General features: G+C 40.8%; 1 protein-coding gene across 1 annotated transcript; it reads right to left on the minus strand.

Moving 5' to 3' along the window:
- Positions 1–275: 275 nt before the first annotated feature.
- pinx1 (PIN2 (TERF1) interacting telomerase inhibitor 1) lies at positions 276–20373 on the minus strand. Its single transcript, XM_010735265.3, has 7 exons — positions 20251–20373; positions 19601–19710; positions 19406–19498; positions 18584–18671; positions 18124–18213; positions 14384–14466; positions 276–1991 (listed from the first exon to the last, which is right to left on the minus strand). Exons 1-7 carry the CDS (start codon positions 20267–20269, stop codon positions 1293–1295), a joined length of 1182 nt encoding a protein of 393 aa, XP_010733567.3. The 5' UTR covers positions 20270–20373; the 3' UTR covers positions 276–1292.
- Between the last annotated feature and the right edge of the window lie 4412 nt (positions 20374–24785).

Consider the following 24785-nt stretch of genomic DNA (forward strand, 5'->3'; position numbering starts at 1 on the left):
CTGATAATAGAAAAACATTCCAGGTTACTCCCTCATAAAACTGACTGGAAGAATGCCAAGAGTGTGCAAAGCTGTCATCGACGCAAAAGATGGTTACTTTAAATAATCTAAAATACAAAACATTTGCTTTGTTTACATTTTTAATGTTCAACAATGTAGAAGAAAGAAAGAAGAAAAAAACATTGAAAGAGAAGACATGTTTTGACTTGAGTGGTACTGTATAAACAGAAACATGACTCCACTTTTAAAAGGAGAAAAAACAAAAAAAACATTCATTCGTGACTATATGGGTTTATTTAAAAAGTTATTTGATCCAGTTAAAGCACCAAAGATTTCTTACAGCTCATTATTATGTCAAAGTGGCAACGTTTCCCAGATTTTTAGCAAAACATCACCAAATTGATTGGCAAGTCACAAAGAAACTACTCATCTCTCTGGATTACTTTGATGAAAAACCTGGAGTTTCATTCCACAAGAAGATCTCAAATCGTTAGAAAAACTGGACAAATGGATACAACTAATTGCTGGCAAGAATATAAAAGCCATGTTTGAAATATTGTTTAAATAAATAGTAATGCTAATTCATATAAGATGGCAAGAAATTAATGTGTTTTAATAGTTTACTATAATTAATTAATCGTTTTTGCTTTTTCCTGAAATGTTTTGTGTTTTTTTGGAATTTGGCTCTTTTTATTCAATAAGCCAGCACATTAGTCACATCTCATTTTTGATGGAAAAAAAGGGATAATCTTAAAAAAAAAATTATGTATCTTATGATGACATCTTATGATGTCTGTATTAATATATTTTAGACATCATGGAGACAACCAGATGTAGAGACAGATCGGGAGTAGTTCAGCATTTTGGGAAAAGAAGATCAAACTATTTCTTAACCTCATTTTTCCCCTACAGAAAAAATTCAATTGATCTTCTCGTCTAACTCTCAACAAGAAAGAAAATACACATTTCCCAAAATGTCTAACTCTTTAAGTCAAGGCATTTTACCATCTGCTGTAACAATGGTGTATCCCAGTGGCACAACAGTACAGGTCTGTGGCTTTACTGGGCAGCTTCAAGGTTTTGTCTTACCTCCCTTTCACCTCACTGTAGCAAAGTGTTCTTTATGACCAGATTATTACATTTTAATTAGACACAAGACATTTGATTTGCTTATCAATGCAATGACTCTATACATGTGTGCCCCATGATCGTGTTCAAAACAGGATAACAGTCAAGTCTCCCTGAAGCATAAAGGACTGGTGAAACTGGAGGCCACTTCTATTAATTCCACTTTAATCCTGACGTTTCTTTTTCTTGTTCTTTTTGGATCTTTTCTCCTCCTTGTCCTCTTTTTCTACATCATCCACCTCCTGTGTGCATTTCTTTTTCTTCTTTTTGTGAGCAACCTCAGATTCTACAATTTGATCATCTGTTGGCACATGTCCATTTAGTAGCTCAGTGTCCTCACTGTGTTTTTTATGCTTCTTCTTCTTCTTGGACGGAGGCAGCTCCTCACAGTTCTGCTCCATACCAGACATGGAGCTACAATTCTCAGTTGTAGCTTCTTCACTTTCGACCAGTCGCCTCTTTTTCTTCTTTTTCCCCAGACCTTCTTGCTGTTGGTCCTCATTGTCCTCCATTACGATGGGAGCGCTATGGTTCTCTTCTGCCACTTCCAGCTCATCCGATGACTTCTTGCTCTTCTTCTTTTTCTTTTTCTTTTTGGGCTCTTCAGAGTCGTCGTTGCTGGTGTGGATGGGACTGGGTTCCTCAGATGGACCTGATTTCTCATTGGCCTCTTCTTCCGCTGAGGGTGCTGTACTCTGGGCCTGTCCACGAGCCTTCTTCAACTGAGCCATTCGCTGTGCAAAATACTCCTGCATAGTGAGAGTGCTTGTCACAGTGTTAGCGATGGACTCTGTATCCAGTTCAGTTGTAGCAGGAGTACAAGTCTCCTCCGTCTCACCCTGAGAATCACTGCTGTTGCTGTCCTAAACCAAAAAAAAAAGAAAAAAGAAATATGTGAGGATTTAATGCAGCATTTAGAGACTACACAGAAATAGACAGCACACAATGGTGGACAGAGGAGCTTAAGTGATCGTCAATCATCATGCAGAGATTAAGCAGGCAGATTTTGGTGAGTAAAAAGAGCCCCAAATAGGATGTTGATGTAACAATAGGTGTTAAAGGATCACCTTAAAATAAACATCTGACATTTATCATCATCATCTTCTTACAACACTACTATGGAGCTCAACACATCCAGCTGTGTGTCCTTGCACAGTCAGCTTCACACTTGTAAAACATTTCAGTGTGAAACAATAGTATATGACCAAAAACATATCTCAATAAATAAGCCATAAGTGTGGGGCCACAATACAGCACTGCTCTGACATCAAATCATCTTCAGAAAATTTGTAAAAAATGGTCTAGAAATATTTACATAAATATTCCATTCTTTACATTGGACTTGTATAATTTTAAATAAAACTGGAAATCTTACAATTAAACATGGAAAGCAAACAGTTGCAACTGACTCTTCGTGGCAATGTGAGACCTTACAAGGTTGATTCTTTTTATAAAACTGTATTTTGTAGCGTTAATCCAATCCAATATCTCTTCGTTCAGGCAACTCTGGCAAGAATTCATAACATAAGTGGCCACTATTCTCCTAGGCTGATGCAGATTTCTGGTGTTGGGCATAAGTAATCTTGATTTTGAAAAGTGGAAACAAAAATAGGTTTCTAATGAGCCCACTGAGGCAGCCAGGTGACGATTTGCTAAAAGACACACTGAAAATAAAACTAGTCTTCATTCATTAATTTATTGTTTTAGTAAAACCGTCTCCAGTCCGGGGACGTGAGTCAGTCCGGTCACCGACTCATCTCTCTAACCTTTAGACGACGTTAATAAACAGGGCCAACTTTACAACTGTGAGCTACAACATGGTCTAGATTTTAACTCTACAGCATGAACAATTTGTCACCTCGCCCATGCGACCCATTTGTCTTCATTTTCCTAATGGCCTACTCAATGCATAATGATTTGTCCAGAAGAATACAGAGGCTCCTCCTGAGACTCGCACTAAACAATGCTACCGCTCTGTGTATTACCTCAGAGATGGTGAAGTGGACAGCATTTTTCAAACCCTACAGATTAGGGGGGAATTGAAAACAGTGTTGTGCCGAGTCACCTCACGGCTTGGCCTTTAAGCTTTTACATTCAGATTATGCTACTTTGACCCTCGACACCGACTGAGATAGACAAGCTATCCCATGTACTACTGGAACAATGTGGATGTAGATCCGAACAGGCCTTGCGGGACCTGAATGGACTGAAATGTAGAGTGACATAACTACATATGCGCTGGACTTCCTCAGGCACTTGAAGTAAACTGTATCTATATACCAAAAGTGTCATTTCTTTTAAACTAGCCACTAGGGACTTCAGTGAAACCCTATTAGTCTTAACCCACCAAAAGGCTCTTCATAGTCAATACATTTCCATAAGGGAAACAAGCATTGTTTTTGCAGCCTAATGTATTGATTAATATGGTAAGGAATGATATACGCCCAGGTTCAAATGTTCTTTTTCTTAGGCTATAAATTATGCATGTACAATATGATCTGACCAGGTATAACACATGAGTATTACATGAGTTACTGCATATTCTGTTGACTGTATTACAGCTAAAAAGGTTGGATTCAGCCCCCTCGCAGGTTAAATGACAAGGCAGGTGGTTCAAACGGACTACAAAGTTTTCTGCCACCTCAGACCTCGACCAGAAAGAACCCCCTAACTTCTAACAAGGGGGTTAAGGCCCTTCAGGTGAGTTGCCATTAAACAAAAAAACTTTCCAACTTCCCAGAGAAAATCTATACTCCCTGTTACTGCACAATGGCATCCTCTCTGCTTGGGAGAGTGGAGATGGGGCTTAGAGCTGACAGCGCCAAACAACATGTAACTGGGATTTGGGAAGATGGCTGGGGGCCACTTTAGAACTGCCTGTGAAATTACTCTCAAGAGAGGGGGGAGTGTGAATGAGCGAGGGGGGGAAAAAAAGGAGAAGGAGAGTGACTGAGGAGAGAAACATCTCCTTCATCAGGGGAAGAGGCCAGAACTTGGTATGTGGTTCGTCTTCACTGCCTGGGGATCTCTATTAGACCCTGATCTGACAGGAGGGAAAGTGCTGTGCTGGACACACACACAAACACACACACACAAGTACAGTATGGATATAAAACTACAGATTCAGTCAGCACTACGGGCAGCCCTGGAGATTGTTGTTGAGGGCAACATGTTACTAAGAAACAACTCACCAGTAATGTTTGAGATCTTGTTTCCCTTTTTACCAGGTGTGTGTTATTTTCTCTGGCCTGTTATTATCAGTCAACCCGTCTGTGTTCTGTGCGTGTGTGTGTGTGTAAGTGCTAGAGCATGCAGTATACAGCAGGCGTGAGACAATACCGTCAGACCAGATTATGTGTATCGCAATACAAGCTTTATGATATACTTTTTAACGATGCAGCAGTCACAGAATGTAGTGATCGCAAAACCTTTTTGAATATGAACCATGTTTTGTGGTATAAATACATACAACAAAAATGAGAAAATGTTTTTGTTCAGTGACATTTTCTGCTTTAAGAATGTGAAAAATAAATAAAATTACTAATTACTAATTTACTCATTACTAAGGCTTTTTATAATCAAGTGCAGAAAGTCATGAACACTTGCTTTGTGTAGTTTATTTTAAGTCAATTTCTACATGTTCACAGTTTGTCTGTGACTACTTTCATTCATTAAACCGGTGTTAAGTGAAGGCATGGCAACGGAGACTACATTTTCAATATACTGTACACAGAAGGTAAGTTATGCCATAAGATAATAATGCTTTGTGGCTAAGATAGTTTTTTCTTTCTTCATCTTAAAATGGATTTTACTATTTAAATGCTAAACTAAATCAGGAAAAGTTTCCTCAAACAGTAAATTTGCCTTTTAAACCTGCAGCTCAAGTAGAGACACAATGAATTTCTAATGTATAAAATCTGTTTACATAATTGCTGGAACCAGAGAAGAATGCCTGAAAAAGGCAGTCCCAGGCTACAATACAGCAGGGTTGAAGAGTAGAGGGTTGGAGAACACACCTATATCCAGCAATGTCTACTCCTCCTCCCCCTCCTCCTCCTTCTCCTCCTCCAGGACCCAGAACCCCAGGAAAAGGATGCGCTCAGTGCACTGTGTGCAGTTCTGAGATAAGGCTCCTTCGGCAGAGGAGCGGTCTGGCTGGCTATCGGGCCCTTCCTGCTCCGCTCTCTCCCCTGGCGGGGGCTGGGGCTGGGCAGGGAACACAGGGAGGGCCCACAGAGGGTCCCAGAGAAAAGGAGAGGGTGGGAAGACATTCAACAGGCCGCCTCCTTCAAGACACTCCAGTTCTATCTCTTCCCTACTAATGTAGCCGATGGAAAGCCAACGGTAAGACATGTGCCAGTGTGCCAAGATACCGAGGCCAACATATTCAGGAGGAGAGTCAATCAAGCCAGCAGAGGGATGGTGGAAAAGGTTCACTGGAGTGCATGAGAAACTTTTCTAACTCAACAAGATCAGCAAAGAAATTCATGGCACTTTATTCGATTAATCTACAAGATGTCTAGATCTCACACCTTAAACAAGCAAAGCCACTTTATGAATACTTACTTCTAAAAAGAGAATAAAATTCCAAAATCAATACTTTCAGGAATGTCTTATGTCTTTGATCCCAATTTAAGTCCCTTTAAACTTTCCTAATTCAGACTCCAATCCAATTATTCCTAATTCTTCCCATACATTATTCAGCTTTAGAGCATACAATGAAGTACTACCGTACACAACAGTAAGCCTACCTAAAAACTAAAGTAGTAAGGTTTTTGTGACGGCTGCAGCAGCATTTATAAAACATAGTGTTTGTATATAGAGTGATGTATGGTAATCTGTAGAGAGATGGGTGCCAGTACGGATCTGTTGTGGTGTGGACTGGATTTTGACCTACAAAAATGTCACTGGAAAATACAATGGCTCAGTTTGCACCACTTGTTGAGGCTCCTTCACAGTGGACCACTTAAACTGAAACTGCTGGGTGTTGTTATTTTGTTCCAATGTTTAACAGAGTGTAGTGGAGCATTTTTGACAACTGGTCATAATAGGTACATAACAAAGCAGATGTAAATGGCCAATGTGGTCCATTAAATGACTAAATCTGTCCATATCCCAATATCGCTGATTTGCAGTTGCTATAACTCTCTATAAGTCAACCACTCCACCAATGAGCTTGTTTCTGGAAGTTTTTCCTTGACATCATCGCCAAGTGCTTGCTCATGGTGGAAACTGTTGAGTAAATTAATTGACCTGTTCTACATGGGATAACTTTTGGGATAACTTCTGTTATTATTTGACACTACCCAAAAAACTGAATTAAAAAATTAATTGAACTGAAGAAATGTGTGGGCACCATCTGGCTTGATATCAAACATTTGATGTCTACAACTTTTTAAATGTGAGGATACTTTCCTCTGATTCAAACCGAATGCAATCAAACATCTTCGTGTTTTTGAAGTGTTAAAAAGTAAAAACATCTTGAGGCCTTAGACACATTGGTTAATTGTGGCTTTAATTAGAAGAATTACCAATTAATCAGTTCCTAAATCACACATTATATAATTGTTATTAAGGCATTGGTAGTTTGGCAGACCCATTTCCCTGATGCACTAATAAAGCCATGTGGTTGCTTATAAAAAAAAACTGTCTGCAGTATTGGGAGGTTTCTATGCATAACAACTTTTTGGTAAACCATTTAAGTGAAAAGAACATCAAATTATTGATACATTAAAATTTCATATCAAAACATGGTTAATACCCCAACAAGACTAAAGGTACTTAAAGGTATAAAACCACCTTCTGGTGCACATGTTAATTAGACAAAGATTCGACAAAACTGCTGTCGCCCATTTATTTTCTTAAAAAACTGCCCGGTTGCATTACTTGCTGTTTTTTTCCAATAATTTCTAGCCAATATTGGTTGGGTCTGTAATTGCATGAGTGTGCCCTCATTGTCCTGCCACAATAATAAATTTGGCGATACTCAAGGTCTATGGATCAGGCCTTGATTAGCCAGCTGTCTCTCCCTGATGAGCACACAAGTCCAGCAACCCATCCTTCATGAGCCTGATGTGGGCGGACACAAAAACAGGTTGATGCCTCATTCCCTGGTAAATAAGCAAACCCTTTGGGTGACCATCGATATTTTTTTTCCAAGTAATGTCACCGCCTCTACAGTAAGACTAATATTTATCAACGTCCTGTGCAGAAAAAATATTTACAGAGTAACAAAGTTAGAAATCGTAAAATGATGCACCATAAATACATTAAATCCCACACATGGAAGCTTCCACAAAGCAGTACTTTTGCTAAAGGCATACTTTCTGTGTGTAGTTAAGACAAAACAAAAAAAAAAGGGTTTTGAAAAATTGCGCTTTGTGCCCGGCGCGAGAACGTTTATCATAAGTAACAAATGAAGACAACATTATGCATGCAGCTTGACTGCCCTGTGCTTGTTCAACATTGCAAACGCTTGCCGACAATGCCCCCCCTCAAGAGCAGAGGGGTCCCCCCCCACCGCAACCCCAGAGAAGGAGGATACAGTGATTATTTTCCCCAGCTGTGATTTATTAGATTAAAGAGTCAGTGATTAAATGGTAGTCGGTGGCTGTAAACAGCCGAGAGGGCTGGAAATCTTTGGGCGGTTAGCTTCACCAGGCGGTAATTACCCTGGTCCCATGTATTCTAGTTTAGGCCCGTAACTAAGAGACGGACGCCCTCTTTTTCTTTTTTGTCCTGCGCTAATCTGTAAGTGTCAGCGAGTTGGCATGGCCAGGAGGGAGCCGTCCACACAACTGCCAGGGAGGTAGGTGGTAAATGTGTGGTGCGTGTGTATGTGTCTTTGCAGGAGCCAGGGGGGGGTGGTGGTGTTACTTGGCGGGACCTGATATTTTCGGCGGTAGAAGCAAAAGGGCCTGTCAACAAACACGCTCAAGAAAGGGAGAGCTTTCGCTTGAGGCAATTAGATGTTATCTGAGAAAGAATTAGAGCTCCTCGGCTTGACAATAAGGCCAGCACCCTGCATGAGCGCACTGGCCCATTCAAAGCGAGCCAAGCACACTGGGACAACGCACGTTTACACCGGCATCCCCTTTCAACAGATCAGACCAGCGAGTTGATGGACAACTGAGCCAAAAAAGAAATTCTCTGCTTCGGCGTTTCTAATTATACTGTCAATTATACAATGCAGTGACAGTTAATGTGAAGAATAGTTTACAATAAAACTGCATAATACAAACAAATGTTCAATTACATACAGTACCAGCCACAAGTAAAGTTATCTAAGCCAATCTCTTGTTTTGTAAATTATAGAGCTCAACATGTGGGAAAAAATGTGCTTTAAAATTACAGTAATGGAAGTTAGGAAATAGTAAAACTGCCATCAAGTCTGTGTACTTACATCAAGCTGACATCTTCTTACCCAAAACGGTATAATGATACAGCAACTAAAGACGTGTCAATGGAACCATTTTATGCCTTTTCTATATCAATAGTTACCAATCATTTTCACACATTTAATTCAACATTACAACACTTCAAAAGGCCTCAGTGGCAATATGTGAAACCCGTACTAAAGTTGCAGACAATTTCTGTACCAAAAAATTATTTTGCATCTGCACTATCAGCAAAGTTTCACAGTTCGACTCCGCCCATCGGCTCCCCCGCGCCTCGCCGATGCATCTGCCAAACGCTCGAGCCCCCAACCTGCGCCGCCCCTGTCCCATATTCCTTAAGACGGCGGTATCGGGGGAGTCCCCGCTGACGTGCGATCCTTCATGTGGACGATGCGTGGGCAGAAGAAACTTGCAACAGGTGCCACCCGATGAGGCTTGATCCGCGGCCCTTTGTGCCTGAGCAGGAGTGGGAGTGGGAGAGGCCACAGGGGTCATGCTGACCCGAGAGCAGGGCGCGCCATACCGACTGTCTGACTGGAGGGTTCAAACGTCAAAACAAGCCATGTACAAAATTATACTCGACCATTTTTCTTCCCTGACATTTCTAAGGAGTAAAGAACTAATGAACGGGTGGATGTTGTGATCATATTGATGTTTCTAGTCATCAAATCGTTCATATCTGTTAATCAACTTTTAAAACTTAATTTATTACAGATATGAAAGGGTTTTTTTTTTACCGATTAAGAGCCTGAATCTGTATACTGAAAGTAAACTAAAGTAAAAGGCTACAAATATATAATATATATATATAAATTGCGGGGTTCTTCACCATCAATATTTGGAATTTTATTTTCATATATAACATTGACAAAGTATAAAAATATTATAAATTAAAACGCATATTTAAATGTAGAAATAAAAGTAAACACCCCCCCCAAAAAAGGAAAGATAACACTGAATTTTGCCTTTTTTAAAAACATACACACCCCAAAAAAGAAATGTAGAAGGAAATGTAGGTGGAAAAATAAAACTATGGCTTGTTTCCACCTTTCATCTGAGCTGGCGGCTTTAAAAAATGACTAACTTTTGTTGATGTATGAATCGGCGGGGAGTCTATTTATCAGCAGGCCCTCTGCGGTCGCCCGCTTGGGTCCCTCAAGTCACAAGCCGCGTCGCTCCCCTTTGACTGATTAATTAGCCAATCAGAGGACATTTTTCACTGGGCGGCAGAATGGTTTATTTCAGCTAATGCCGGGCTTTCGAGCTGAGGCCCGTTGGAGCCTCGTCGGCTCTTTCGGCCTGCCTGAGTGGCCGGGCAGAGGGGCAAGGGAGATAAATCAAGCTGGGCTGGCCCCTCCATGTGGCTCCCCTAACTAAACCCCCTGAGGAGGGCACGGTGGTGGAGAAGGAGGGGGAAAGAGAGGGGGATGCAGGACGGCCAGGGGCACTGCTCGCCCGCCGATAAGCACGGGGAGCACAGGGCTGCCAAAGTGCCTTCATTTAGAAGTGGCCGGGGCTTTTTGATATCTCGGCAGAGAGAGCCTGTCGTTTGTCATGCCGTGAGTAATTGTGTTGAGGGGCACAAGAGGAGGCAGGAGATGGAGGGGGCTCGCAAGCGTGGGATGGGTGATGGATAACAGAAAGCCATGTAGATGGACAGGTGCTCCACCACATTGATAACCCTCACTGGTCAGGGAGTGTAAATAATGGTTTTAGGCATACATTTTCAGGTGGCTACACGTTAAGGGGGTTGTGGGTGAAATGGTGGTCAACCATTTATCTTGTAGATAATGGTTTGTATTTAAAGTGTAATAAACCGGTATATACACTCAGGGCACTTTATTAGGTACACCTGCGCAATCTAAAGCAATTTGATACAACAACTATAAATTTTTACCTTTATGAAGTTTATAATGTTCAGTTTTTTATGACATTGTCACAGAGTGTAAATTCAATAATAGGCTTATTACTGAGGTCATAAGCGTATCAATTTTTTGTCCTCCCTATTCACAAACAAGGAGGGCAGAACCCCTCTCAGCACAGCACCATCTCAAACTATGACCTCAATGCTAAAACATAATTATGGTTCAAACCCCGAAGGGGTACAACCCTATTGTGTTTGTGTCAGTTTATTATTGTTTGCCATCTAATACTGCAGCTCAAATCTCTGTGAGCAGGAATGAGATAGAAACATGAAACTTGGTCCAGTAACTGGAAAAGATGTGCAAATGCTACCCAAGAAATATAAGTACCAACTGGCCAAATGGTGGCACCTTAATTAAATGATGGAATGGCTATTAGTCTGATTGATTTCAAATTGGACACTCAATGTCCAGCTCAATATGCTCTACAAAAAAGGCCTCTTGCATCACCGTAATGAATTTTTGCTAATTTGCATAATGTAAAAACATGTTATATAACTTTTATTATTTTTATTTTGACTTGATCAACACCAATTGCCATTGCTGGACTGAGATTGTACTACAAAAGAGCACAACTGGTTGAAAAATATAACCGGCTTTAATCAAAATATCCACACAAAAGGATGTAGCTCAGCAGGAAACTGGCCATAACAAATGATACAACTTGGTAGATATCTTCAGACTGTGTTCGGGACGAGGTCTACCGAAGCATTTTGGGCCTGACCCATAGGGGGTGCCACAAATACTACAAAACAGAAAACACAAATAGAATTTCATTTTTAGTGCGCCATACTGATTGGTACAAGCGGGTGTGACCTATCACATATTGCCCCTTTGAGCAGTCCTGGTTAAATTCATATCCTGTGTTATCCCGTGAGTATACACACAGATGTGTTCAGATCCGATGGGGAGGGTCGGACAAAACGTTGAGTGTGCATTTATTGAAACTGCATACACTGGGATGATGAAACAAGTGTGTGATCGGTCTCACTACTTCTTCATACAAAGTTAAACTTGCTGAAGACTTGCTCGGCTTTGTCTGAAACTCACAAGTTGCTGCTGGTTGTTATACTGAAATGAACATGACCATGTAAAAACAAAACAAATAATTAACATTGTAGGCATCATAAAAGTAGACTGAACAGACGACTGGTATAATGTTAGTGCCTAAAATCCCTGACCTGTGATACATTCTAAGGAAGATGTAGCCATCAACACACCTACTTAGGATTGTTTATGATGATCAGAATCAGTGAACTTTTCACAATAAAAGATTTTGTTTTATTTTAAGCCTACAGAGTGGTCAGCCATGCACATAACGCTAATGTTTTTAAGCCACACAGCTACAGTACAGCGTTCTTAAATTGTCTTTTTTTCCCCCCCTTCTGTTTCCAAGCTATTTGCAATGCAGTGGTTATGTATGAAAAGCGTTCCTTCTACATTCTAGTTTCAGATATTTTTATATAAAAATACATCGTGCATAAAAGTGGAAAATGTTTTGAATTTCAAAGTTAAATAAAAAAATAATAATTAAAAAAAGGATTTCATCCAACACCACAGCACAACTCTCCGGACACTAGTTCAGGTCAAACACAATAAAGGATGAGACTTTATGGCTACCTGTATACAACCAATTAATATGAAGGAGTTAAAATCCGTCCCATGTGCTCATATGTTCTTTTCAACACAGGCCATGTTGCCTTTGATGAACAGAGGCATGTGGGAGAGCTGTGTGTGTGTGTGTGTGTGTGTGTGTGCGTCTGCCTGTCTGCGATTCAGGGAGCGTTGCGAGCAGCGATAAGAGGCGAGCAGGAAGCACATCACTGCGGGAGGAAGGAAAACCCCAGCAGTGGGGGACTGGTGGAAGGGAGGCTGGAGAGACAGCAGTGGGTGGTGGGTGAAGTGCTGGAAGATTCATGAGCGGGAAGGAGGGCAGCTCTGGAGAAGCTGATCCAGATTTGGATAATGTGACCAGTGGCTACATGTGAAAACTCCACCACCTAACGTTGATATAGTCACTGTTTAGGAACACAATTCTTTGGGGTATTGAGATTATTGTATACTGCAGAGTGTATTTCGTGCTCCCAACAATACTGTAAGCACAGATCAGGGTGCGTCGAGGGTCAATGGCAGTGTCATGGACACACTCGCAGGAGATCCTGCACAATGCCTAGAGCTTGATTGGTCCATCACCCTCTTTACCTCTTCCCAGCAACCTTAGATGTTGCCGGGCTTCGACACAGGACCTCATGGGAAGCCATTGTAATTGTGTACAGTGTTTTCGATACGGTCAATGGTGTCCCTCCTGGCTGAAAAATAACAACCCATAACCAAACGATTAGGGAGAAAATGATGCTGTGTATTGCTTGCATTTCCAATGTTAATCAGCTAGGGAGCAGCAGCCATTGTGATGTTATGGCACGGCACCTGCGGGGGAATAGAGAAGGTTTTTCTCATGCAATTTATGGATTTGAAGATGCCAATTTCTTCAAGCTAAATGCTTGAGATAAACAGAGGAAGCCAGCGAGAGGCTTTTCTGGGTCTCTGAGTCCAAAAGCTACATTTGTCATTGTCCTCTGGTTCTGTGTGGGATCAGCAGAACTTGACACTAACAAGACCAGGGAATGTATTCATTCTGTTAAATATATAGAAGTTCTGTGTCTGCTTGTGTCACTTTTCACGTCTTCATAATGATAATCCCATCGTCTTTCTGATGCTGCATGAACATTAGGTCTGTTCCAAACAGCGGATCTAAAATGTCCATACAATCTCACCAGTGGGATTATTGTGATTTTCATTATGCAATACTTATTTAACATGATTTTACTTGTCAATATATTCATCTTAGTAAGGCAGAAAACTAGTGTGTGAATCAATTGTAGTCCCTGCAAATACAAAAAGAATTGCAACCATAAGAATAATAAAGAATTACTTAAATTCGATGGCAGCCAATTTGTAATAAAAAATAAATAAATAAAAAGAGACTGAACACAGATTAATCTTACTAAGTAAGATTTAGTTTTTGATAAGTAAGCCAAAAGAACTTACTGGACCTGAAATGCAACTTGCACCTGCCCGAGCCTGTAAGCTACATTTCAGAAGTATGAGAGCCAGCATAACGCCAAATGGCAAAGTGACTTTTTTTTTCTTCTTTTTTTTGCAAGTGTCATCATTTGAGATTTCTGCACACCTCATCCCAATTTGGATTTGCCTTTAATAATGCCCGCTGGCATCATAACTACCTGATGTGAGCGCTCCAAGACAGAAGTAGAGAAGAGAGGAAGTGCAAAGAGAGGAGTAGGGCGGTAAGAGTGCAAATCCTTTAACTGGATTTAGGTGCTCTTGCTGCCATCACTGGCCTGTTGGCGGTGTTAAAGCCGCACGCTGTGACATGGCTAATCTAGGGCCAAGGGCTGCTCAGGAGCTGGGCCCCGTAGAAGCGGAAGGATCACATGATGCCGCGGCAACTGATGGAGGCATCAGCACCAGTGGTCATCCTGAATTACCAAGACAGAGGCTGATAAGCTTGAGCCACTTGGCCAGAGGTGTGTCACCTCCTCCACCTGTGCATACATGACACTGACTGGATTAAGAAAGATCACAGGTCTGCCATCTCAGTTTAGTGTCAATGCAAAAAGAGATTTAAAGTTTGGACAACATATTTTTTGACAAGAGAAGACTGATTGACTAGATCTTATGAATATAATGCTATTTTATGTGTGTTAGTCATTATCAGCTCCCTATTCTGTTTGATCATAACCTGTGAAAGCATCCAGAACAATCCTGATCATGTTGTATAACATAATTCATGGATTTGTTTTCATGGTGCATCTGTTTCTTGAAAAACTGAAATTGCTGCCAAAATTTAACTTACGAGTAAGATAGATTATTTTATTTTTTAAATAATAAATGTAAACGGATCTTGATGTCTCTTACCTGCTCCTGGTCTTTGGCAGATTTTGGTCTTTTCCCAAAGATACAGTTCAGGTCTGTTTCAGTACGGGACGACAGATCCTTTCCTGAAGAGGAAAAAAAAAATCATTTAAAAACAGGATAAAATTAAACAAACACACAGACTGAGATTTTATTTTTTCAAATGTATGTAAAGGTGGGAAAAAACAATTGTCATGGTGACATTTTCACCAACGCACCTGCAAAAAAATAATACCAATACAATCAAAGGGCAACGGTTTTATCTAGGCAACCTGTAATTGTGTGTGTATTAGGGGTTAGACGGTAGGGGGAGGTGGTCTCTTGACTAAAGAAAGGGGAGGTTTACGTGGTTTATTTCTTGCTCCAGGGATAAAACAGCAAAGAAAAATAAACACACGACGAGGTCTACCACACCACGCCTCCGGATTCCCATTTTCAAGCCGGGCCTCAAAGACTCCTGAAGCACACAGTCGTCTGTCTCAAGCCCGGGTCCTGTTCGTACAGCTGCATCCTCTTCCTTCAGCGGGGCTCTGATAACATTTGGTTATTTATTGCTTTTAAACCTCTATCTCCCCTTAACTCTTGGCTTTGAAAGTAGCTGCACATGCAGGTCTAAGAAGTAAAACCAAGAAAGTATGTTGAAAACTAAAACAAATGAGGAAAGGAGAAGAGGGGGGGGGCTGTGGTGTTTGTCATCTAGTGAACTTGGGTCAAAAGTAAAATTATGCCCAATCTTTCTGCGGTTTGGATGAGGAAGTACCTGTCAAAATTGCTCAGGCTCTCAGGTGAAAGTGCAAATAACAGTGTTCTGATAAAAAGGAGCTTAAATCTATTTTTCCCATAAACGCTCTAAAAGGTGACTGAGTGTCATTACGCAGGACGAAGCATGGGCACTGCTAACATGCAGTGGAAAGTGTTAGTGAATACATGCTGGTTTCCAAGGACACTGTTGAAATGGCAACTACTGTTAGCAATAATAACTAGTCGAACCAGACCAGCAAATCACAGAGACTCTACAGATAAAAACATAAATTTGTTGAATTAACAAACTACTAAAAAAAGATAAATAAGATAGAAGACGTTGAGCCATATCAATGTATTATTTGAAAGGGGACTGGATTTAGATGTGATGTGGTTTTTGTTAAACCAAAGACTGCGATAAAACCCGACCACTAGAGCAATGGATGGAGAGTTGTAGTTAAATTCTGCATCAACCACCCTTGCTGCTGTGACAGGTGATAGATGGAGGCAGCAATTAAAACTGGGTTACTGGTTTATGCTGTGGGACCCCGGACCTAAGCAGCAGAGATTTTGGTGCCTTTCCCCACAAACAAAGGCCATCAATCCTCAGTGCTGGCAGTGAGGGAACCAGCCTGAACAGGATATCAATAAAAAAATAAAAAAATAAAAAGCAGGAGAGAGGAGTAAGGAGGAGGCCTGCATGGAGACAGAGAGAGAGATGTTTGCAAGGTTTTAAAGGCGCTGCTGTAGCCAAAAGGTTTTTTTTTTCACAGCCATGTTTTTACAGATTTAATAGAGGGCAATTAACCAATCAATTCATATTAAATGACTGACAAACGAACAATATAGATGTTCAGTGTGCGTATGAAATCAGACACTTAATGACGGATTCAACTGTTCACCTTTGCCGGCTCACTATGAGAACTATAAGAGTAGAACCTGTCATCTTCAACTTCTCAGGTAACAAGCTTAGCGACACTAAATCTATTACCAAGCCTTAACTTGGCAACGGCTTCACAGGGAGGGGAGCGGGCATCAGCGCAATCACGGAAAGCATGTAACCAGGTGTGGCAGGGTGCATGTTGACCGGTAACTGTTTGCATGAAACCACAAGTTAGGGTAAGGCAATGGCAAGAGAAGAGGAGTCAATAAAACATCATAGGTGTGAGATGAATCATTTAAACATCTGAAAACTGACAGCTTCACGTTCAAAGTGAAGTTTACAGCCGACGGCAGGACTCTCAGGTTTGCAATTAAGTTAGTGGCTTATGGACAGGTGAGTAGTGCCAGCGTCCCTTCTGTTGCATGACAACAGTTGCGGCCCCTTTAGGAAAGACGGATTAAAGTGGTGTCATGTTGCCAAAAGACAGTTGAAATGACAGGTCTGCTGCCTGAAGAGTGACAAACTGGCTTAAGATTGAATTCCAGCTCAAACACTCCCACCTGCATATCAGTTAAACCGCCTCTCTCTCTCTCTGCTGTCCAACGGTGAAAAACAAAAACACTGTAAGAGAGTGGATGTGACGTGTCTTATGTAACAAACGGATAACGTCAGATGCTACCTAGCTTGCCCTGGCGTTGACATCAGTGACCATGATAATGGAAAGGCTCTCCTCAAATGGATTAGACCTTAAAGTCCTGCAGGATCTAACTTCATCGGTTGACAGCAGGTTGGGGTACGCAAAAGTTCAGACAGCGCAAATGTCTGATGGCCGACAGACAAATGTGGCTGTGTCCTCTTTAAGATATTTTTTTTTAAAACTCAGTTGGAATACCATTTTCCAAACCCCTTAAAGCAAAGAGAATAAATGGTGCAGTGCTGTCGTGAGGTGATATTTAGAGACGGCATGGATACGTTCATAATCAAAAGCAGAAAACTAGAATATGGGGCACAAGCAAAAGGATCTCCTGCACGAGTCACAAAATTTGCTGTTGTATCATTTCAATAAAGTGTGTATAAAGAGTGAGGGCAGGAAGGACGCATCCTGTGCAAAATAGGAAACACAAGAGTCATCATCACACCCCTCAAAGTCTGTGCTTCGTGTCTTGAGTTGGGGGCTTTGTGTGGCGCATCTTATCCGTCAGGGACGAGAGCTTTTTCTGGCTCCTGCCAAATTAAGATCACGAAAACAGGGTGAGAGGGTACGGGGGAGAGACTCAGGCCACTTCTTATCTGGCGGGGTCATCTAATGGGTCACACAGCCCCTGGGAGGTGTTGTTTCTGGGGGGGCCTGTAAATGGACATGCCAGATGCCCCAAACAGGAAACAGGAAGTTGCTATTGAATGACGTAAAATATAAAAGGCTCTTTCCAGGTGAGGCAAAAGTGAAGATATTTTGTTTTCCCATGCATGTTGACCCGGTGAGGTCCATATGAACCAAAAACGATTACAGATTAATTACTTTAACACGTTAGTATTTATTACTTTTTTTTTTTTGCAAAAGGACTTTAACGAATTACTGCACACCCTACCCTGATAATCTTATTAAGAAACTGTGCCTGTAATCACTCAACTATGCTCCAAGTAAAGCCACTCAGCAGTAAAATATGGGCTCGTGGTTATTCATTTTTGGTCTCCAGTGGTCCTGAACACTAAATTCCCCCTCGTGCCTATCAGTGTACTGGCCTTGACCAGCAAATCTTGACTTCCTGGCATGTAAAGGAGTAATGAAAGTACAAGAAAGAGTTATTAATAACCTCCCCTAGCACTGACCGGGACAACTGACCCAGCACAGGCTGACAGAGCTCTGATCAGGATCTGTGATCTGAGCCAAGTGCACAAGGCTCAACCAGGAGTAAAGGAGGCTTTCTGTCTGTGGTGATGCCCTTAAATCAGCACATGGTTGCCCTTTAACTATTTGAGTTGGTGCAAGTCTGAGTAGAATTACAGGAATATTTTTTGCAGATAACTCGTGTAATTACTGTTGAGAACGAGAAAAAACAACTCCTCTTTCTTTTCTGCAGCTGTGATGAAATGTCAGCTGTCAAAAGAGAAAACGCACCTTTAGTGAACTTCATATAATGGACCCTCTTTCTGGAAGTCTTGGACTTCTCTTCCAAGCTGAATCCTTTCTGCTCCTCTGGTGGAGGTTCTGTAGACAGAAAGAAAAACATGTGTAGAAATGTAACATGTTAACTAATACCGTACATCTTTACCAGCTCAGATATATTATAAATGATATAAATAAGCTTTGTTTCCCAGAACACTGATAATGAAGATGTTCATTGTATGTCAGTGACTGTATCTCTCCTAAATCTCTCCTAAATGTTGCAGTGCAGCACCCTCTACTGTCCCAGAGGTGGAACAAGCCTGTTCACATTTTAACTGTGCCACACTGTAGTAAATAATAATAATGTATCTGATGGTATATTAACCTGCCAATTAGAGAGAAATAAGAGCTGAATAGTAACTTCATTTTTTACACAACTGACACACACTTCGATTCTGCAGTTCATACATACCGGTGTTGTTGCTGCTGTTTTGCCCATGGTGGTTGTTCAGTTGAGCAAGAAGCTCATTGAAATCGTCTTGGTGGGCGATCCAGTTATCCTGTGAACACAGCACAACTCAAAACAACAGAACCGACTAACTTCTGTGTGTCAATCAAATATCTTGATAGTGTTTCGATATAATTTCATAAGAAATGTGGGAATAAATATACATTTGTTATATTACATTACATTACATTACATTATATACATTAAATTTCATTAACAGAAACTATGACTAAGTATGTTTGTCAATGGCTTTTTTTTCTATGGCTTTCTAAGATGAAGAGACAGTGCTGATGCTTTATATCAGTGCTGATGTTTCTATTATGTTGCCGTCGTTTTAGCTAGATGTACCTAATAAACTGGCACCTGAGTACATATTCGTCTGCATTAGAGCTTTCAAACCAAAACCTTCATCAGACATCACCTCTCAGTTATTATTTTTCACATATTTTGTGATGTGTTTTTAACTTCTGAGTCCTTCAGAAAGCATCAACAAAAAGGAATAACATACGCAGAAATGCAAACGTTTGAAAGGAATTAAGTTGTCACCTGTTTCATATTTTTATGACTGAACTTGAACTATGGCATCAGGCCTATAATGCTTTGAAATCAGGTAATAAAATGGCCAGTTTTAGTATTTGTGATTTTTAGTCTTGTTACCAATGCAATATGATTATGATGACGATTAAGTAATCCGAGTCAAAAATATATTTATTGCTTTTAGGATGTGTTAAAACACGACAACAAAAGGAAGTTCGTGTCAAGTCACAAAGTGTTACATGTGCTCACCTCATAGCTGGCAGTGGTTCCAAGTCCATGATTGTTGTTTTTCACTTTTACTTTGATGTGGTCAGTGGAGCCTTGCTCACTTCTGCCCAGACCCTGACACAAAAATGAGAAGACATAACATGTGACACTGATGTTCAACAACTCATCAGTTCACTGCCAGTCTCTAAATACAAATCAGCACATTTTGACCCTCACCTTGCCCTTGGACCAGCCCATTCGCTCCAGCATCCTCTGGCCAAACTTGGTTTCATCTTTGCTCCAGGCGCTGTTCCTAGGGTCAACAGACCACTTCTGTTTCCTGCGGGCTGCACAGAGATCATCGTTACATAACATCCAACAAAACGTTACATAACCGATCAGGACAAGCAGCACGAACCGAGGTGAGACATAACGCGTCTGCATGTGCAGTAATAGTTAAATAGTAATAAAGTCTTGTGTGCATGCGAACACTGACTGACAGCTGTCAACATTACAGGAGCAGAGACACTAGTTTACACTCTGACCATGCGCTGATGCGAAAACAAGGCTTCACAGCTACACGTGTTTGTAAAACATGAATCAAAAATAAATGAACAACAAAGATATTCGACTGTTTAAGTCAACACATCTGGTTAAAACGAGTTAAAACAGCGAAGACGCGTCAGTCAACACGTGTTTACGCGCTGCTATCATGCTAACGCTGGCTTTACTTTAACGTTTAGCACGAAATACTGAATGTTTTCAGAGTCAAATCTCCTGCCAGGCGGTGTCCGCGTCTTTGGCAAACACCACATTAAAAAAATACACGCTGATACACTGAGAGAAAACAGAAAATATCCATGAAAACTCTGAAGAAATGAACGTACGCTCAGCAAGCATGGACATCCTGGGGGTCCTTAAACAGCTTGACGGAAGTTGCGTAGGGGTTCAAGAAAAATGCCTGAAGACAAAACGTGTTTCTTCTAAATATGTTCTTATGCACTATTTAATGCGTGTCGTATTATATAAGGTCGAACGTGTATGAATTATTGCATCGTAATATTATTGTTATTTAGATTTATTGTGCCTCTCTTCACCAGCAGAGGGCGCCACAGCCGCACAGCAGCGCCTAAAAACAGGCCACGTGTGCTGCTGGGTCACCCAAGTTCAATGAACCCAAAACTAAAAGTGAATCTCTGTGCGTAATGCTCACATGGTGATGTAAAGAAAACACGGCCACTACCAAAACATGCTGCAGATGCAATATATTATTTTATTTACACATACAATTTTTGTTTTTATATCACTGGAGTTGTGACTAATATGTATTAAATTACCAGTTAGACAATAGCATTATATATACTATACAGTATATCATATTAAATAAAAAGTATTAAACGTTAAATATGTATAAAAACACAAACATGTCCTTGAAATAAGGATGCTGTAGTACGAATATGTGATCGGCCAGTATCAGCTGATATCAGCCCACCAACTTATTTGTCAAGCTCCACCTGAAATGTGACCAATTCAAACAAAGCATTGCACAAAGTGTTCTTGCTGCAACGCCTGCAGCCAGTGTCTTAATAATTTCTTAATGTTTTTCTGATAGATGTGACACATGAGATCACATTTCACCACTTCTCGGTGGAGCTGCTTCTTGCAGTGGCCCGAACAAAAACACAGAACCACCCTGAAATATGAACTTGTGAACTCGTGCAGCGCTTGAAAGAAGCAGCTTGAAAAGTAAGCGGCTGTAGGTGGACCGACTGGATTCAACATGAATGCTGAAGTGTTCTTATGAAACCCTTTATCAGTATATAAGACAACATTCTAATCTTAATAAACAACCAAAGCAATAGCAAAGAGCTACTAGTAATAGTGCCAGTGGTAGTTTATGGTTATAAGTGGTGGCTGGGTCTCGAGTGTCCTTGAGTCACTAATGGGTTATAAAAGCTTTCTTGGAACATTTATCCGGCCTATCAGAAGTCTTGGCCAGTGTTCTCCCTTATTGTGTGCCTAAAGGTCAAGAAATGGACATAATATTTATTCATGCTAAATAGTCCTCGGAGATGTCTGTATCTTAGTTCTTTGAGATCATGTTCAGGATAAACAAAACAAGCTGACCGAGGTCACCTTGTGGAGTTTGTTTTGTTTTTTCCGATTATTTTAATACTTAAATGTTTCATTAAATGAACATGATTAAAAAATGAGAAGATGTTAAAGATTGATTATGGACGTTTTATGTCATACCAGGGAAAAACTGTGATACAAAACTAAAACATTCACATGTTTCAGTGTTATCGCTTCAGATTTCCTCTCTGAACACACATGTAGTGCTGTTGGTCTGTACAGCAACATACTGTACTGTAGGGGCCTTTCTGTGTGGAGTTTGCATGTTGTTCCCGTGTCTGTGTGGATTCTCTGCAGGTACTCTGGCTTCCTCCCACAGTCCAAAGACATGCACTTAACAGGTTACTTGGTGACTCTAAATTGCCCGTAGGTATGAATGTAAGTGTGAATGGCTGCTCTGTGTGCCCTGTGATGAGCTGGTAACCTGTCCGGGGTGTACCTTGCCTTTTACCCAAAGTCAGCTGGGATAGACTCCAGCCTCTTTGTGACCCTGATGAGGATATGTGGTTATAGATAATGGATGGATAGATGGATCTAAATCTAATTAACACATGTAGAAATAAATGAATGACTTTTAGTAAACCTAAAGCCTCTAATATGTTAAATCCATACTTGTCTACATTTCATTACGCTTAACCTAATTACTTTGTCCTTTGGTTTACAGTATTGGCACATGTGAAGTGAGAAGTTATGGTTAACGTTTTATCAAGTACCAAAAGTAAACCATGATATATGTAAAGGTAAAGATACTGGCAGTCGTGCATGCCACAGAGCCTTGCACAGCTTTACTTGTGGGATTAAAGTGAACAAGATCATCATATCTGCTGTTCCTGAGTCAGTCATCAGTTTGTTTCTATAATGGTCAAGGCTGAGTAGAGTGAAGCTCTAATCAGACCCCAAATCTGTATTTAAACAGGTTACCACCTCAAGTATGGGATTAAGGCAAGGTTGTATAACATCCTGAGAGGGATCAGTGACAGTGAATATTGTCAACTTGACTTAACCAGATTGTCCTACAAAGAAGCTGACAATAGAGCTCATAATAGTCTGTGGTCTCAGTGCGCCTCATGTTACCTTGAGAGGCTCTGTGTATGCTACAGGCATTATGGCCTGATTAAAAATGCTTTAGTATACACAGATCAAATGTTTAGTGCGCTGGAGATGTAAAGGTCATATCAGGTCAGAAACATCGTTTCAGATTTATAGTTTAGGGACCATTGAACTGTAGGGCTCATAAACTGTGACCATGATCCCAAAGTTATAATTGATTTTCTGATCGTAATAGTATTGGCTGTTTCAGACTGCTGAAGCACGGAAAAACTGAGCAGTTCAGTTCTTTATTTTCTCACAGCACTAAGTTCATTTTGCTGCATAAAAACACAAAATCATAAAACATACAAACAATAAACCCCCAAAAAACATTTAAATTAAATATTTAATAAGTGCCAAAACATTTGATATCTGTTTGTACTTGTGAAACATTGTCACAAGGGAGTAATCGAGAAGCCACGTGGCTGTACTGTAAGCAAGTGCTATACAGCGGGCTCTTACGTTTTGCTTAAGGCCTAAAGGGGGAAAGAACGGTGGTGGGGTCTTGGGCTCTATTACCATGGTAACAGGTCTCCATGTGTAATAACAGCTGTGGCACAGAGTGTTATGGCGGTTTCTGGACCACGGCCAAGCAGCTCCCAGCCCCTCCTCTCAGCCCTGTTTATGTCTTGTCCTTCACTGGTCAGATGTAAGCGGCTGCACACTGTGTGAATCTTATTACACGATGAAAACACTGAGGCCCAGGCGACTAGAGCTCCCTGATTGGCTGGTGAGAGGCGGGCCTGCAAGTGTGTGTGAGGTGGGGGGGTGCATCTTACATAAGAGGCAAGGTCTCCGTTACTAGAGAGAAAAAAAGAAGTTAAAAAAAAAAGTGAACACCTTGTCACATGGCTCTTTCTTTCTGTTTCCTCCACCGCCTTTTTGCCTCTTCTTGGAAAGCCAAATCTGTGGGACGCACACGTTTAGTCACAATTACAGAAATGCTAAACAAAATTTGTACGTGGGAATATTTTGCCCGTGAAACACACTCTACATGTATGCACTGCATTTGCTTGCACGTGTGTGTTATAACTCCTGAAAGATAGAAATTGATTTTTCAGTCACGCATTAGTTCACAGCGAGCTACTCTCTGACCCTTAATGTAAGACCTTCTTACACTGGCAGACAAATGTGAGCAAGAAGATACTCTGTACCCAGCAGTAGTTCATTAGAGATACATTTAGAACATTTAAATCCAGCGCAAATATTTAGGGTTAGGTTAGGCATTTGCAATTCCTTCATTGCTATGGAGCTCCTAAAGGTAGACAAACTGCAGTCTTCCATATGAAGGAGAACAGAAATTACACTGATTTAAAAGGGACAATAAAAATGACTAAAATTACAATCACATGCACGTGTAAACACAAGTGGTTACTTATTAGTTGTCTCATTTTTCTCTGTATGCAGAGAACAACACAAAAACTAAAAAAGTTGCTATTTTGCCTTCAAAGAAACAGACATAAGTATGACTACAAACGTGTAGTCTACTAGTAAGCATGACTCAGGCATACTAGTAAGCATGATTAAGTACATTTACATGTTGTGTTTGTTTTGTCTTCCGCTGTTATGCAAGCTGCTAAATCTTAGAAAAACAAAGATTATATTATTTGAAGAACGTCTGCTGGATGTGAGAACAGTGTGAAATCATTCCTGCTCGTTAGAGTGGCGTGGAAAAAAAAGCCAACATACAACTTTTTGTTTGATTTGTAATGAGAAAATTAGAATTTTTCTTTTCCTTCCAGCCTGAGAGCACACCTGTAGTTTTGTTGACACACACTCACAGAGGAGAGCTGCTAATTAGAGTCGAGAGCTCATCGAGTGTTTGTAGCCTGCTCACTCTCAGGGGCTCATGATTGAGAAATGGAAAAAACGCATCTCACCTAACTTAACATTAAATTTAGCGGAATGGAGTGAGTCTGTCTGCTTCTCCGCCCGTGCTCTTTTTCTCAAAACAAAACTCAACAAGGTCACCCGAGGCAGCTGACACAGAGAAATTGAAGAAAGGCTGTCAAGCGGTTAGTGAAGGACAGTGTTGTCCTCAGGGTCAGGGTTTATGATCCAATTTGGTGAAGACAACACAGCAGCCTTGGTTCACTGCATTTATTGACATATGAGTTAGTATTTTGTGCCTTCGGGTGAGAGTGACTTAAATATTTTCAGTTCAGTATATGTGCAACATTAAACCCTGTAGATATTCGAT

Source organism: Larimichthys crocea, chromosome XI (assembly GCF_000972845.2).
Source record: "Larimichthys crocea isolate SSNF chromosome XI, L_crocea_2.0, whole genome shotgun sequence".
In the NCBI taxonomy this organism is placed as follows: Eukaryota; Metazoa; Chordata; class Actinopteri; family Sciaenidae; genus Larimichthys; species Larimichthys crocea.